Source organism: Lutra lutra, chromosome 14 (assembly GCF_902655055.1).
Source record: "Lutra lutra chromosome 14, mLutLut1.2, whole genome shotgun sequence".
Lineage (NCBI taxonomy): Eukaryota > Metazoa > Chordata > Mammalia > Carnivora > Mustelidae > Lutra > Lutra lutra.
This window is the reverse complement of record NC_062291.1, coordinates 72,123,043-72,137,222: the sequence shown is the minus strand read 5'-3', so window position 1 is coordinate 72,137,222 and position 14,180 is coordinate 72,123,043. Positions and strand designations below refer to the sequence as shown.

At 48.3% G+C, this 14,180-nt stretch overlaps 1 protein-coding gene across 2 annotated transcripts in view; it reads right to left on the bottom strand.

Annotated features, from left to right (window-relative positions):
* The window catches only part of HABP2 (hyaluronan binding protein 2), a 33,120-nt gene extending 20,140 nt beyond the window's left edge, over nucleotides 1-12,980 (bottom strand). Inside the window, exons 1-2 of one of the 2 annotated variants that reach the window (XM_047702305.1) lie at nucleotides 12,833-12,980; nucleotides 1,106-1,142 (exon numbers count right to left, since the gene is read on the bottom strand). In XM_047702305.1, the coding sequence (XP_047558261.1) occupies nucleotides 1,106-1,142; nucleotides 12,833-12,901 (106 nt within the window). In that variant the 5' untranslated portion in view covers nucleotides 12,902-12,980. Of the gene's footprint in view, nucleotides 1-1,105; nucleotides 1,143-1,242; nucleotides 1,341-12,832 lie in introns of those variants that run through there. The other variant, XM_047702307.1, reaches the window with a different exon arrangement.
* Nucleotides 12,981-14,180: the final 1,200 nt, after the last annotated feature.

Here is a 14,180-nt window from a genome sequence, read left to right as displayed (position 1 = left end):
GCCAGTCCCCTTGGCTTTGGACCCCCTGAGCTCCACATGTGGATGCTGATGTGGGCAGCTGGGGGAGCCCCCTGAAACACAATTCCTCCAAGAACTAAATTATATGTTGTTGAGTAGGACAGTCTCCTTTGCACTGGGGAAAGACATAGACCCTTTCAAAAGCCACATGCCGTGCTCAATTCCATAAGGAGTGGACAAAGATTGGACATCATCTGTCTTGAGCCAGCCGCGGCTTTGCTGCAGGAGAATATTGACTGTCACATGGATTTTGACCCAGTTGTCTCCACCTTGACTCCAAATAAGCCCTTGACCCAAAGTTCAGACATGACTGCCATCTCCATGTGCTGTCTCCCTGGCTATGGTCCTCTGTGGAGTGACCAGCACAGGTCACCGCCAGTGGGAATGCCAGTCTCCGCCCTGATGGGAGTTTTGTGTAGCATTTCCTCCCTTCGATCTTGGAGCAGAGAAGGGAGACTTGGGCCCAGAGTCAAAGACCAAGATTGGATGATGGCAGAAGGAGCAGCTCTCCTTGGCTTGGGCACAGCTGAGGGCACCGGGCAGTGGGTCGTTGTTGGGGGTGCTGGTGGGAGGCCGCCACAGGGGCAGATCAGCCTGGGGACTGCCTGCGTGGCACAGCACAGAGGACCTGGCTCCCCACCCAAGAAGTGGAGTGAGTCGGGGCCCAGGGTGGGCCTGCAGGGGGCCAGTAAGTGCCCAGTGCCACCCTGGCTTTGTGTTGGCCTTTTCATCTCATCGCATCTCTAATGGGCTGTGTGACCTGTAGCCTCCCCTCCCAGGACCTCGATTCCCTTCTCTGTAAAATGAAGAGATTTAACTGTACCAGCAATTTTCCCCTTGGGGTCCTGACAGGGGACCAGGGGTATCCATGGGCAACTCAGAATTGAATAAAGCATGGTGTTTGTGCACAGAGACACAAATACCGGGAGTGCATTTTTCTGGGAAATTTCTCGAAAGGGGTCTACAACACTTCTGAATCATTTGAACCCTGAGCTTGTGACAGCACTTACATGCGTGGGTCCCCTTTCTTCCATCCCAGAACCAGCCTGTGGTTTGTGAGGAGCCCCAGGGCGATCCACACACTCACCTGGGTCCGGGTCTAGGAGTAAAGACATCAGGGAGAACTGAAAAAAACAAAAACAAAGATAAACCCACACAGTGCTGAGCTAGGTCGAGTCAGCTGACTGGCTGGGTGCCTCCCTGACTTATGGGGCTTGTGCTAACCTGCTCTCCTGCTGGGGCCTGGCTGCCCAGGTATGGACAACCTGTCTGTGATAGGGATTAGCATGGATTGAGCATCTCCTGTCTGCCTGATTGTGCATTGCTGCATCTCATTCTTATAAAAGCCCTCTGAAGAGGCTTTTGTCGGCCCATTGACAGATGAGAAATTTGAGGCTCAGAGGTCACACAGTTGTGATAGAATTCAGATTCACACTCAAGTCTAGGTGATGGTCTTGGTTGACAGCTCTTTGGGCTGGGGATGGACACATGCTTAAAACTCTCCAGTGGCTTCCCATTGTTCTTGGAATAAAATACAAACACCAGCCACAACTTATAAACCTCCTTCCATACCCTTCCCTTCCACTGACACTAATCTCCAGCCACATGTGGGTTCTAACTAGCACTAGCCAAGCTCCCCTCACCCCAGGGCCTTTGCACTTGCTCTTCCTTCTGTCTGGAAAGCTGTCTCCATGACCATCACTAGGTCCCAGCTTAAATGCCATCTTCTCAAGGAGGACTTCCCCAACTCCCCTATGGGTATGACCCCTCCCCATTGTTTCATCACTATGTCCATTCATTTGCTCCATAGTTCTTTTTTTTTTTAAGATTTTATTCATTTATCTGACAGAGAGAGATCACAACTAGGCAGAGAGGCAGGCAGAGAGAGAGAGAGGGAAGCAGGCTCCCTGCCGAGCAGAGAGCCCGATGCGGGGCTCGATCCCAGGACCCTGAGATCATGACCTGAGCCGAAGGCAATGGTTTAACCCACTGAGCCACCCAGGCGCCCTGCTCCATAGTTCTTATTGCGACACATAGTTTACATCTGTTTATCTGCACGCTATCTGTTTCTCACATTGGCTCTGTCCTCCAGAAAGGCAAAGATCTTGTCTGTTTCATCACTGATGTATTACCCCATACTGAGCATAGTGCTCGGCGCACGGCAATCCTCAAAGAGTTTTTGCTGAATAAATAAATAGTGTTATGAACAGTTCCTTCTAGAACACAGTACTTACCGGAAAAAGAAAGCATTACTCATTTAATAGCTGGAACGTTTGCTTTTACTTAATTCAAGGGTCAGCAAACTAAGGCCCCTGGGGCTAAACCCGGAAATGTGGCTTTACAAATTGAATTTGATTGGGACGCATCCAAGCCTGTTTTTAAGTATTCTTTGAAACCTCTTTTGTGCTACACCGCTGAAGTCGTGACAGAGACCAGACAGCCCCAAATATTTCCTATCTGGCACTTTACAAAGTTTGCTGACCTCCTATCTAGAAAAAGAAGTTTCTAGCCCCTGACAGGTCTCCCTTTGGGTCTTAGCCACCAAAAAGCTTTGGTCAATGTGGTCATCCCTTTGGGTCTTAGCCACCAAAAAGCTGTGGTCAATGTGGTCATCTTCCCAGTACCCACATCAACCTTCCTCTCCCCGCAGTGGTAGTTTTGATTTTCTGTTTTACTGTCGGCCTCTTTAACCATTTTGGGAATTAGGCAGATGGACAATAAATTAGAAAAGACAGGAAAAAGAAAGACTGCGTTCTGATGGGAGGTACCGAGTACACAACATCAACAGGGGATTCTTGACAAAAATGCTTATCCTGTGTCTGTCCATGAGGAATACGACAGGTGCAGACAGTGGCCATTTCAACAAAACAACCAGCCCCGACCTTACAAAAATGTCAGTGTGTGTCATGAAAGACTAAGAAGATGGGAAGGCTGGTTTTTTTTTTTTATGTTTTTTTAATGTTTTTATGTTTTTTTTTAAAATGAGACCTGACAACCAAATGCAGGGAGTGATCCTTGATTTAAAAAAAAAAAAGCTATAAAAGACATTATTGGGGCAACCGGGAAACTCAAATATAAACTCATATTAAAGAATATTAGTGTATCAATGTGGAACTTCTCAAGAATGATAATGGCATCGTGAATATATCTATATTCACGCTCAGTGTGCTGTTCCTTCCACCCTCTGTAGACTGGACAACATCTACCACATACAGCTGAGGAGGGAGGTAGATGCAGAGCGCTGAGGACATTTGCTCTCTGGGTGATGCCTGTCCCCGTTTAATTGTCTCACGGCCACCTGGCTTGATTTCTGCAAAGAATGAGACAAAGCCTGGGCATTTTGTTTGGGAAGGGGGTTCCGAGTGGGGAGCCTGACAGAGGAAGACTGAGTTCGGGTCTCAGGGGGTATTCCCGGGCCTGAGGTCTTGAACGGGGAGCATCTGATGTTGACCCCTCCAGGCTTGAGGGGCAGGGTGGTGCCAAAAGAGGCCCAAAAGACAGCCCCAGATGCCAACGTTACCCCTCCTGCCAATTCTGCCTTGATCCTGTCCCTTACCCCACCTCAGCTTCCCTCCATGAAGCTTGTCCAGAGCTTGTCTATCCGTTATTTGCCCAGCCCAGAGGCGGTACCACCTGAATTCTCCCATATAAACTGCCGTGCCTGTTCACTGTCGGCCCCGAGAAGTGGGCAGGACAGGAGGGAGGATTTGGAGGAACAGACTTTCTCGGCACCCAGTGCGGAAAAGGCCCTCTGACACCTGTGCCTGGACCAGAGCCCCAGATCGCGGCTCTGACCTGGACCAGGAGGGCGGGCCAGGTGCTGCGCCGCCCACAGCCAGCAGGTGGCAGACGTGCCCTTTCCAGGAGCAGGTGCGGGCGCTCTGAGGGAAACCGAACAAAAAGAAAGCTGGACCTTACGGGGCTGTGGGCCCTGAGGATCCCACTGGGTCTCTCGGAGTCGGAAGCTGCTGCCGCTCAGCTGTGCAGCTTGGGCTGTGTGTCAGGGGGTGCCAGGGATCCGAAGCCGGCCCACTTGTTTTGTGACTCACCGGGTCCTCCAGCAGAGGCCGCAGTGAAATGCAGAAACGGGGTGCCCCGGCACAGGCTGGGTAACTGGAGGCCCAGGTGGGAAAGGCCCGGCCGGTGGCCATTGTTTACGCCAGACGCCTGGATCCTGAAACTAACCTGGGTGGCGGGGCCAGGGGACTGGGTGGGCACAATATTTGTCTCTTTTCATCCCATTATGGCATTCCATTTTTCCACGGTGACAGGGAAATGAAACAGCTCCTAATCCTGGGGCTGGAAATCCAAGGAGGAAGACCCCTAAAGCAAAAGAATTAAGAAGAAAGAGGAGACAACTGTCGTCTCAGTCGACGTGTGTTGACAGCTGACAGTGTGCCAAGTGATGTATGTGCGTTTGGTCTCACTTGCTGTACACAATCCTTGATCATTGAGGTTCTATAATTATGCCCATTTTAGAGGCGAGCAAACAGATGTGCAGAGATTAAGCTGCCCAGAGGAGCTCGGCTGGCCCGCTGCTGCAGCCAGGATGGAACGGGGCCGGCCGGCCATCAGAGGCCTCAGTCTTAATCTCCATTACGATGGGGGATGAAGGTGCCATGGCAGGCATTTGCTGGGAAGGAAGAATGAAGAAGGAAACAGAAAAGCTACCTAATTCTGAGAGAGGCAGGGCATGGAACTGGGTGATGAGATCAGACCCCTGTCTGTCCCAGGAAAGGCCTGTTCAGACTAGCCCAGGCCTGGCAGGACACAGAGAGGGCCAATGGGCACCAGTGACAGCTGCTGAAGGTACAAAAGTCAGCTCCAGCCTCGCCGGTCCACTGTGGCTAATGCATCTCAACGCACATCTCCACCCAGATCGAGGGGCATGCCAGCCACGGCCTGCTTCTTCCACAACTTGTATTTCTCGTCTCAAAAGGACTAAAATAGCAGCTTCTAGTGTCTTCTAAGCTAAGGTTGGTTAGTGGGAAAGAAAAAGAGGGCAGAGAGAAAGATACTGTCTCTTAGTCTTACTGATTTATGGTGTAGTCTCCTTGGGGGTGAGGAGCATTGAAGTCTAGTCTGCTTTGTCCTCTCTTTAATCTAGTTTAATCTTTTTCTAGACTATTTCAATTATGGTTCTTCCCCTACCTTTCAGAACTCTAGATCTTCTGGAAAACAAACAAAAAGGCAGAGGTTAAAACCCTGAGTCGATGAATTCCAAGCTTGGAAAGCAGAAGATGGGAGATGGGGAGCTAGACCTGTCCCTTGGGGCCAGAAGCTTGGCGTGGTGTGAACAAACAACAGAAAAACCTTTCCCCTGGTAGGTAAAAAATGGGGACCCTAATCCTACCGTCCCTTCCTCCTTGGATGTTCTACCACGACCTGGTGGTAGATCAATGAGGAAGAATTGTGTTTGTCCCGGGGGCAGCTGGGTGGGAGAGAAGTCTGCCCTGTGGCCAGGTGAAGCCACAGCCTTGGGACTGGAAGGTGAGCCAGAGACAGGAGTGCACAGTTCAGCAGGCCAGTCCTCACTGTTGGACAAAGAGCTCAAGGTCAGGGTGAGAGGTGGCAGTGACAGAGGACAGAGGTTGTTAGGATTCCGGTCACCATCCCAACTATTGCCCCATACCATCCCCACACTGGGACTCCTGCTCCAGACAAGCGAGGTGATGAAATTAACAGTTGTGCAAAGCCACTTACACCTTTAAAAAAAAAAAAACACCAAAAAACGTAATAAAATACACTTAACCGAGTACTTTTTAACTTGAACCGTTTCTAAGTGGGCTATTCAGTGACATTAGCCACATTTCCGTTGTGCATAACGGTCCCTGCTCTCTTTCACCAAAACTTTCTCATCATCCCCAGCAGAAAGTCTGTAGTCACTAGACAACAACGCTTTCCTCCCTGCCCACAGCCCACTGTGTTGTCTTTTCTGTCTCTAGATTTGCCTACTCTAGGTACTGCATATGTGTGGAATCCCAGTGTCTGTCCTTGTGACTGGATTTGTTTCACGAGGCATAATGTTTTCGAGGGTCGTGTTGGTAGTGTATATCCAGATTTCATTCCTCCGAAGATGGAGTCGGATCCATCGTATATCCATTTGGTTTATCCCTTCGTGTGTTGAGGAACACCTGGGTTGTTTACATCTTTGGCTATGGTGAGTACTAGTGTCCAAATAGCGTCCAGTTCCTGCTTTCCATCCTTTTGGATTATACCTAGGAGTGGAATTTTCTGGGTGCTAGGATACTTCTACATTTACCTTTCTGAGGAACCACCATCCTGTTTTCCACGGCAGCTGCGCCATTTTACATTCCCACCAGCCACGTGTGAGGGCTCCAATTTCTCCACATCTTCACTGACCCTGGTTCCTTTCCATTTTTAAAAAAGCTCTAGCCATCCTAATAGGTGTCAAAGGGGTGCCACTTGGTTCTTTCTTTCTTTCTTTCTTTCTTTCTTTCTTTCTTTCTTTCTTTCTTTTTTTATGGTCACAAGGAATCTTGCCTTTCTTGCTTTAGCCCAGAAGCTGCACGATGCTCTCTCAAGACCGGCAGGTTCACTGTGGCTTTGCTTTAATCTGAAGACCCCGGCAAGGAGGCAAGGCTCTAAGAGGGAAGGAAAATAGGGAGGCCAAAGAAGAAAGCCCTGCCTAGTTGTCTGGGTGGGTGGTTTCCTTCTTGGGAGCCTGGGCGAAGCAGGACCATAGTGACCAGCAAGTGAGACTGCAGAGAGGAACAGGTCTAGAGCCTTCTTGTAAGGAGGAGGAAGCTAAGGCCCGGGGTGTGTGAGTGTGAAGTATTCCTTTAAGGACCTGAGCTGACTGGGGCAGGGGAGGGACTCAAGACCTGACTGCCTTTTTCTGAAGTCAGTCTCCTGTGCCTGGCTCGGAGGCACTCTGTACAGTTTCTCTGCTTTCAAGCTCAGAGCTGTAGAGCCCACTGAGTCCCCCCCCACCCCCTGGTAAGTAGGGGATAGACTGACTGTAGCTTCATGTGACAAGCAGAGAGGGGGTGGGGTGGAGGGAGGAGTTCCATGGCAGTTGTCATTCTTGGCTGGAGAGCTGGATGAAAATTCAGATTCCAGGGCCCGATCTGCAGGTGTCTTACGTCTCTGGGTCTGGAGTAAGCCTAGAATGTGAATTTCAAACCAGTACCCAGGTGACTTTACCCTCAGCCTCACTTTGATTGTATCTGCCTTAGGCATGAAGCTCCTGGCCAAGGAGACTGGGGGCTGATATTTGCTCCTATGCAAGGCGTTGGAATCCCTCCATGCCTCAGTTTCCCCAATTGTAAAACTAAAAATTTCCTTGCCCTGATGTGTTATTCAAGGGGATGCAGCTGCTCCCTGGGAGTGTAGTTTTCAAGGAATTGGGGAGGATTGAAGGTCATTCGGGACGGGGAGATGGCACAAAAACACTCCTTTCTAGATGTGATAATGCAGTTGGAAGCCCTTGGAAAGGCAAAAGAACAAATAAAACAAAAGAGTAGGATGGGTCTGAGGCCGGCCATAGGAGCATAACCCCTCAAGTTAACCTGGGCCAGTTGGCCTCAACAAATAGCTCAGGGGCTCAGAAAAGTCGCTGCCCGCTGATGGGAACCCAGTCCAGCCCCGAAGCTGTGTCTTCTAGGCGGGACCCAGGAATCTCCAGGCTGATGATGTGGGTGGTGCTTGGCCAGGGCGTGACAGCCAACACAGCAGGAGGCGGTCACTCCCTTCCCAATTCTATTGTCAACCCTTCGAAAGCCATCACAAAGAAAAACTCGCTGGAGCTGGTAAGTCTCTACCCTCTCCCCCTCTTGCTAGTCCCCCCTTCCCACAAGGAGAAAGCAGGCTTGAGGCTCTGACCATCTGCGTGACAAGTGTAGCCAGTAAGAATTCAATGACATCATTTTCTGTGATTTTTGTTTTTCCATTTATAGTAGTGACAATTTCCTCTAAAAATAAATCTATCGAGATAGAGAAAAGATAAGTATGTTTAAGGAACATATTAAGAAACTGGCTTGGGCTTTAACAAGATTTCATTCATGAGTAAAGTTTGAAAACACTGAACTAATTGGTTAGCCATCTGGCAAGCCTCGATGCTTCTGGGGTTAGAAAGAAAAACTTTAGGAACTGTGGAAGTTGCCTCCAGGTGGGAGTAACTTTGTCACCTGCTGGAAGCTGGAGTCTGAGACCACTGCCTCTTCTGACACCTTCCACACCACTGAACCTTCTCCTTTGTTCTTGGGTAGCACCTGACATGGCCAGCCTCTAGCGCAGTGGTCGTGAGCTTGGAACTGGGATTGGGCAGACTTGGGTTTGAATCTGCACTCTGTAACCGTGCCCCACCCCCCGCCCAGCCCCAGGCTGCATCTACAGCAGATCATTGAACTTTTCTATAGCTTAGTTTCTTATTTGTCCAATGAGGGTGACATGGTCCCTAACTTGTGGGGCTATTCGGAAACTTTAATGAAATCATAAGCAGTAGGCACATGATAGCTGATACACGGTAGAGACTTAATAAACTTAATAAATGGTTGCCACTATGATTATGATTATTAGCCACTGTTGTCAATGAGTTTGAATTTCTTTCTTCCTTTCTTTTTCTTTTTCTTTTTCTTTCCCCTTCCTTCCTTCCTTCCTCCCTTCCTTCCTTCCTTCCTTCTCTTTCTTCTTCCTTCCTTCCTTCCTCCCTCCCTCCCTCCCTCTCTCTCTTACTCTTCTTTCTTTCTTTCTTTCTTTCTTTCTTTCTTTCTCTCTCTCTCTCTCTCTCTCTTTCTTTCTTTCTTTTTCTCTCTTGTGGGCATGACTGAGGAGGGCTCCCTAAGCATAAACTCTTCCTGGGATATGTTTGTTGGGTCAGAGGCACATCACACCAACCCACCAACCCCCACCCCTTCATTTTTCCTGGGATCCTTGCCAGGTCCTAAGCCAGAAAATCTTGTTATATTAATTATGAAGAAAAGCATGTTTTATTTAAAATCCCGGCTGCCGAATATTCTGCCATGCTGTTTCTCTGTGACAGCAGCATGGCTTTTGCATTTAGGGAACCCTAATGAATTTCAAATATAAATATATCTGTGCCTATCTTCACGTGCGATTTCCTGAGACCTGATTTCCCTAAATACCAGTGCACACCGCCAAAGCTAATGAGTTGAAATTGTGCTTTGGATCAGTCAAAAAAAAAAAAATGTATGAGAAATCTCAGTGAAATTCAGTCGCTCTCTTTTCTATAAGACTCTGTGTGGGTTCCAGCAAGAGGGAGGGATGTCCCTCCTGGGTTTGAAAGAGACTTGGACATTCTGGAACACTGAAGCTTAGAAAGGGGTGGCCTGTATCTTCCCATCAAAGGCCTGGTTTAGTCCTGGGGGATGTGCAGGTTTGGATGCTCAAATGAATCAGACATTGAACCCAGTTATGTGACCATCCAAAATTGATTCCAATTCTTCAACATCCACACTGTTTCTGCGTCATAACAGACAAACAGGGCTCCCTCTTGTTTCTTTCTCTCTCTCCAAGCTAGAACCCAGCAGATAATGAACATCTGTCAAGCAAAAAGGTGTCAACAGTAGAAAGTGGTAAGGCCTATGGACTCAGGGGCTTGAGTTTCTTCTAAAAATGGGAGCAATAGCCCCTCATCTAGTTGGTGCCAAGCAAGAATGTGAGCCCCATGTTACTAAAATGTTTTCAAGAGAAGCTGGGAATTTGTATTTCTATGTAAAATGTTCTGATTTGCAAATGTCACCTAGCAATTGAAAGGAAATTAAAATACTCTTAGGCTGAACTTCTACCCACCAAATAAAACTCAGGCTGTGAGCAGAATGTACCCCAAGTTGCCAATCTGTAGACTCCAGTCTGTTCAAAAATTTCTGTGGTGCTCTGCCTGGGAGGATGATAGAGTTCTGGAGTTCTTAGGTCTAAACGCTAAGGTTTAAAATGTCCAGAAGTGGGAGCAAACACACTGGGGAAAGGAAGAGCCATTGTCGTCTGTCCTCTCTGGGGATGGGCTGAGCTAAGTAGGGCAGGCCTGACGAAGCCTTGTCCTTTGGCTTCTGACCCTGGAAGAGGTCAAATTCCACTATGACCAAGACCAGAGGCACCCCCAAATCACCCAAGAAACAGAGCAAGAAAAGATTTCTGAACCCTGGATGGCGGTGCCCGTGCTTCACAGAGTTGAGCGGGCTTCCTGTAAGGGGGGAGGAGTTGGGCAGATCTGGGCCTCAATCCTGGCTGGGAAGTTAGCTGAACAACTCTGGGTCTGATTCTCACCCATCAAATGGGGACAACCCTACAAGGCTATGCTGGTGACAGATGTTCATTAAGGAAAACCAAATGTAGCTCCGGCCAGGAAGAACCCATGGTTGCCTCTCTGGTGTTGACGGCCATCACATTTGACTGATACGTCTTCAGAACATGGGTATCTGAATAAAAATCTAAGGTAGATGAGCTCATAGAGAAGACATTATAAGGTTTGCTGCATGACCTAAATTCACGGGAGAGTGTCAACACATCCTTCCAAAAGATAGTGATCACAGGCCTTGTGAATGCCTTTCTCTAAGTTCCAGAAGCACGTGGAGCCATTACACCCCAACCAGCACACAGACTCCCGGTCTAAGAGATTCCTATTCCTATACAAAGGACCACGCCCCTGAAGCTCTGTGGACAGAAGAAATCTCATCTTTAACCGGGGTCCAGGCAAAAGACTTCGTCCAGACAGTGGACAGCAGCCCATAGTCTAGAGCTCAGCTCTGCCACTTCCCAGGTGTATGACTTGAGGCCAAGCTGTCCATCATCTCACCAGTAAAATGGGAGCAATAAAGGTACCTTCTTCTCTGGGTGCTTCCCGAGATGAACTAAGCCACCGGAAACACAGAGACCAGCTCACAGGACTTCTCATTAAATGATAGCAGTTAGTTATTATTTTTAGCTATGTGGGGTGGGAGACGCTCCCCAGCCCATCTGGCTGCGTGGCTTCCTCCCCCCCGATGATCTCCCGAACTCTCCAAAGCATCTGAGCAAGTTGGCTACTTTCCTCTGGATGTCTGTGGCCTGGCCCGTGGAATGCAAGCCGCCTTCCCGACCACCTGTCTGGCACACATCTGGGGTAAGAAAACATTCCAAAGCCCTGAATCCCCTCTCTGGAACCGACTAAGCTCATTGCCTGAAGGCTATCTCTCATATTTTCTCTTTTATCCATTATTGACTTATAATTTCATTGCTACCCCTAAAAATTCACTGGGGCTTGCAAAAAAGGGATTTTTGGGGACCATTATCGTTTTGTGAATTTCAAACAGACTGCATCAACCCTCTCCTTGCCTGCAAACTTTAGGCTCTATTTCTTTCCGACAGATACTTTCTCTGGGCCCCTTGTGCACCTCTGATAATTTCCACCTCTTCTTCTAGACCTGTGCAATTTCTGCTGGGCCTCTGCCCCAGACATCCAACAAGCAATCAAATGAGGTGGGGGCTTGAAAATTTGTAATTGCAACCCCAGCACACATATACAAGTCATCACTGTAAAAGAGAACTCTCTCAGAGGTGAGACAACTGACAGGTTAATATGGGGCTAAGGTAAGTGTCTGAGGACAGTTTGCCGAAAGGGAAGGAGAGGCTCTTGTTTTTGAAGTATAGATCAGAAAACCTAAAACTGAACCTGCTTCCTCCAGGAAAAGCTCTATGGAGTAAAATGGGAGATAAAAATGCAAAGGTATTTCATAAGATAAAGAGGCTATGACTTTTAATTCAGTTCCCATCCCCACCTCCTTCTCTATCCACCAACCCCCTGCCCTGACGCACAGCACAAAGGAGTGCATTCTTTGATTTTTACAGAGAAGTTGTATTCATTCTGGAAATTTTGAGGGAAAAGAGCTAACATTTATTGAAAGGCAATGCATTGCCTCATTCAATCAGCTGTGGCCCTCCCCAGATCAGTAAGATATTATCACTTTGTTTGCAGTAGAAGAAACTGAGGTTCCGAGAGATTATGTTGCCTGCCCAATATCCCACAGCTAGAATGTAGCAAAGCTGCGACTCAAGGCGCTGGCTCCCAGACCCACACTCTTGCTTAAACCACATCCAGTAGGGAACTCCCGAAGGCCCTACTTCTGTTGATGGCCCCTCTCCTGCGCCCACAGAGATCCAGTCAGTACTCCGGGACCACAATGGCACACAGCAGGAGCCAACCTCTCCTCTACCCCTCTGCTCCCAAATACCTAGTGCCCCATGCAAGACCGTTTGATGGCATTTCCTTTCCCTCCTCACCACTACCTCCCTTGGGTCCCTGCTTCCCCTTCCTGCCCCATCTACTAGGGTCCTGTGAAAAGAAAGAAACAATATTACCCACAAAGCTTTCTCCAAAACGAATTCGTCTAAATACACCTGTGGCCAGGATCATATGCAACCGACAAGATTTTCCTCTAGAGCCAAATCACAGGGGATCTTACCGTCGTGTTGCCTGAAATGGCTAGAAAACTGTGTCAGTCTATCAATAGGTACAAGGAGAGTCAATGGCTTTCAAAGGCTTCTCAAAGGGTTCTCCAAGATCCACCCCAGATCACAGCCCACTGTCTTAGCAGATTTTCTCACTCAGTCCCTTTAGTTGGAAGGTGCTCAGGGAGACTCTTTTCCAAGAGGGCTCAAGTCAGTTGCATGGCCCAGTGGAATGGACTTCTCAACAGCAACCAACATCCCAGGTGTGCATTGACGCTTACAATCAAGCCATATACAACATGGCAACACCAGCCCTTCACAACTGAAGTTTCTAGTCACTCCTGGCCCTTTGGTCCTCTTCATAACCTCAGTCTCTCCACTACAGATATTTGAAAGCAACACTTACCCCGACAGCTGTCTTCCCTGCTAGAACCATTAACAGCAGAATACGGAGAAGAGACATTCTGGCAAACATCTACGCAGTCTAAGAACCCTTGCGTGGCCCGACGCACAATTTCTTTTGTTGTCTGTGCCTTTAGGGGGGGAAATGTCAGTCTCCAGGGATTCAGGAACACATGAAGAGGATGCCAATTATTAACTAGGCATCAAATACTGTTTAATGTTTAATGTTTTGCAAACCAACTATCTTGATTAAACAAAGGGTAACTTTGCAGCTAGGCTGAGTCACGGGGTGGTTTCTTTTCTGGGGAGAAAGTCTCCAAAGAAAGTGGCAGAGTTCAAGAGCTCCGGCCCCTGTGTGCACCCCAGGGGCCTCTGAGGGTTCATTGCAGAAGGTCTGAGAGTTAACTACCATCCCAGTGGCAGGATGAAAGCCCCGGTTTGGGTAAGGCTTCTGCTATAGGCCTTGGCCATTGCTGATTCAGACAGAATGTTAACAGAGTTCTGATTCATCAAATCTCAAACAGAATTAAGGCATGGATGGGCTCCTAATAACATCACACTTTCTATTCATGAAAGATAAAGGATGCAAAACTGCTATTGACAAACATTGATTCTGGGCCCTTTGAAGCACTGCCCATCGTTGCTTGTTGGCTTCAAAAGTTTTCTTTTAAATCTCATTACATAAGGTTTTTACTTTTTAATTATTTTTTTTTCCCCTTTCATTGGAGTCTTTCTTTGATCAAGAGGGTGAAGAAACCACGATGCTCTCACTCGGGCCCCGTTGTTCCCTCTGTTCCTTATTTAGCTACGCTGGGTTTCAGGAACGACTATATAAGGCAACGTTACCCATGAAGCGTGGGTTCTTGGGAACACAATTGATTTCTTTAATAGGCATCATCTTGAGCTCTCATAATCACCTGATTGCCCGCAGTAATCTATGGAAGGGCTCCAGGAATCCTCCCGCCTGAGTTCTGAATCCAAGTTCTGAAACCTCGCTGTCAGCTGAGGCAGGTGCTCCCCTGGCCCTTCTGCTCACCCATCGGCCGTAACCTATTTGTCACACGTGCTTGGACAGCTGCGTGGCTGCTTCCAGCTTTGGAAGCCAAGTTGCTAACCAAGGAGGGCCCCATAGGTACCAGCCCTGGAGAAGGCCAAACTCAAGGTCTCGGCCACCAGATGTCTTTGGAGGACAGACCAAGTCACACTATTTTACCTCCTAAATAAGTCCAAATTTGTCTTTTTTTTTTAATTTTTTTTTTAAATTTATTTATTTGACAGAGAGAGACACAGTGAGAGAGGGAACACAAGCAGGGGGAGTGAGAGAGGGAGAAGCAGGCTTCCCACCAAGCCAG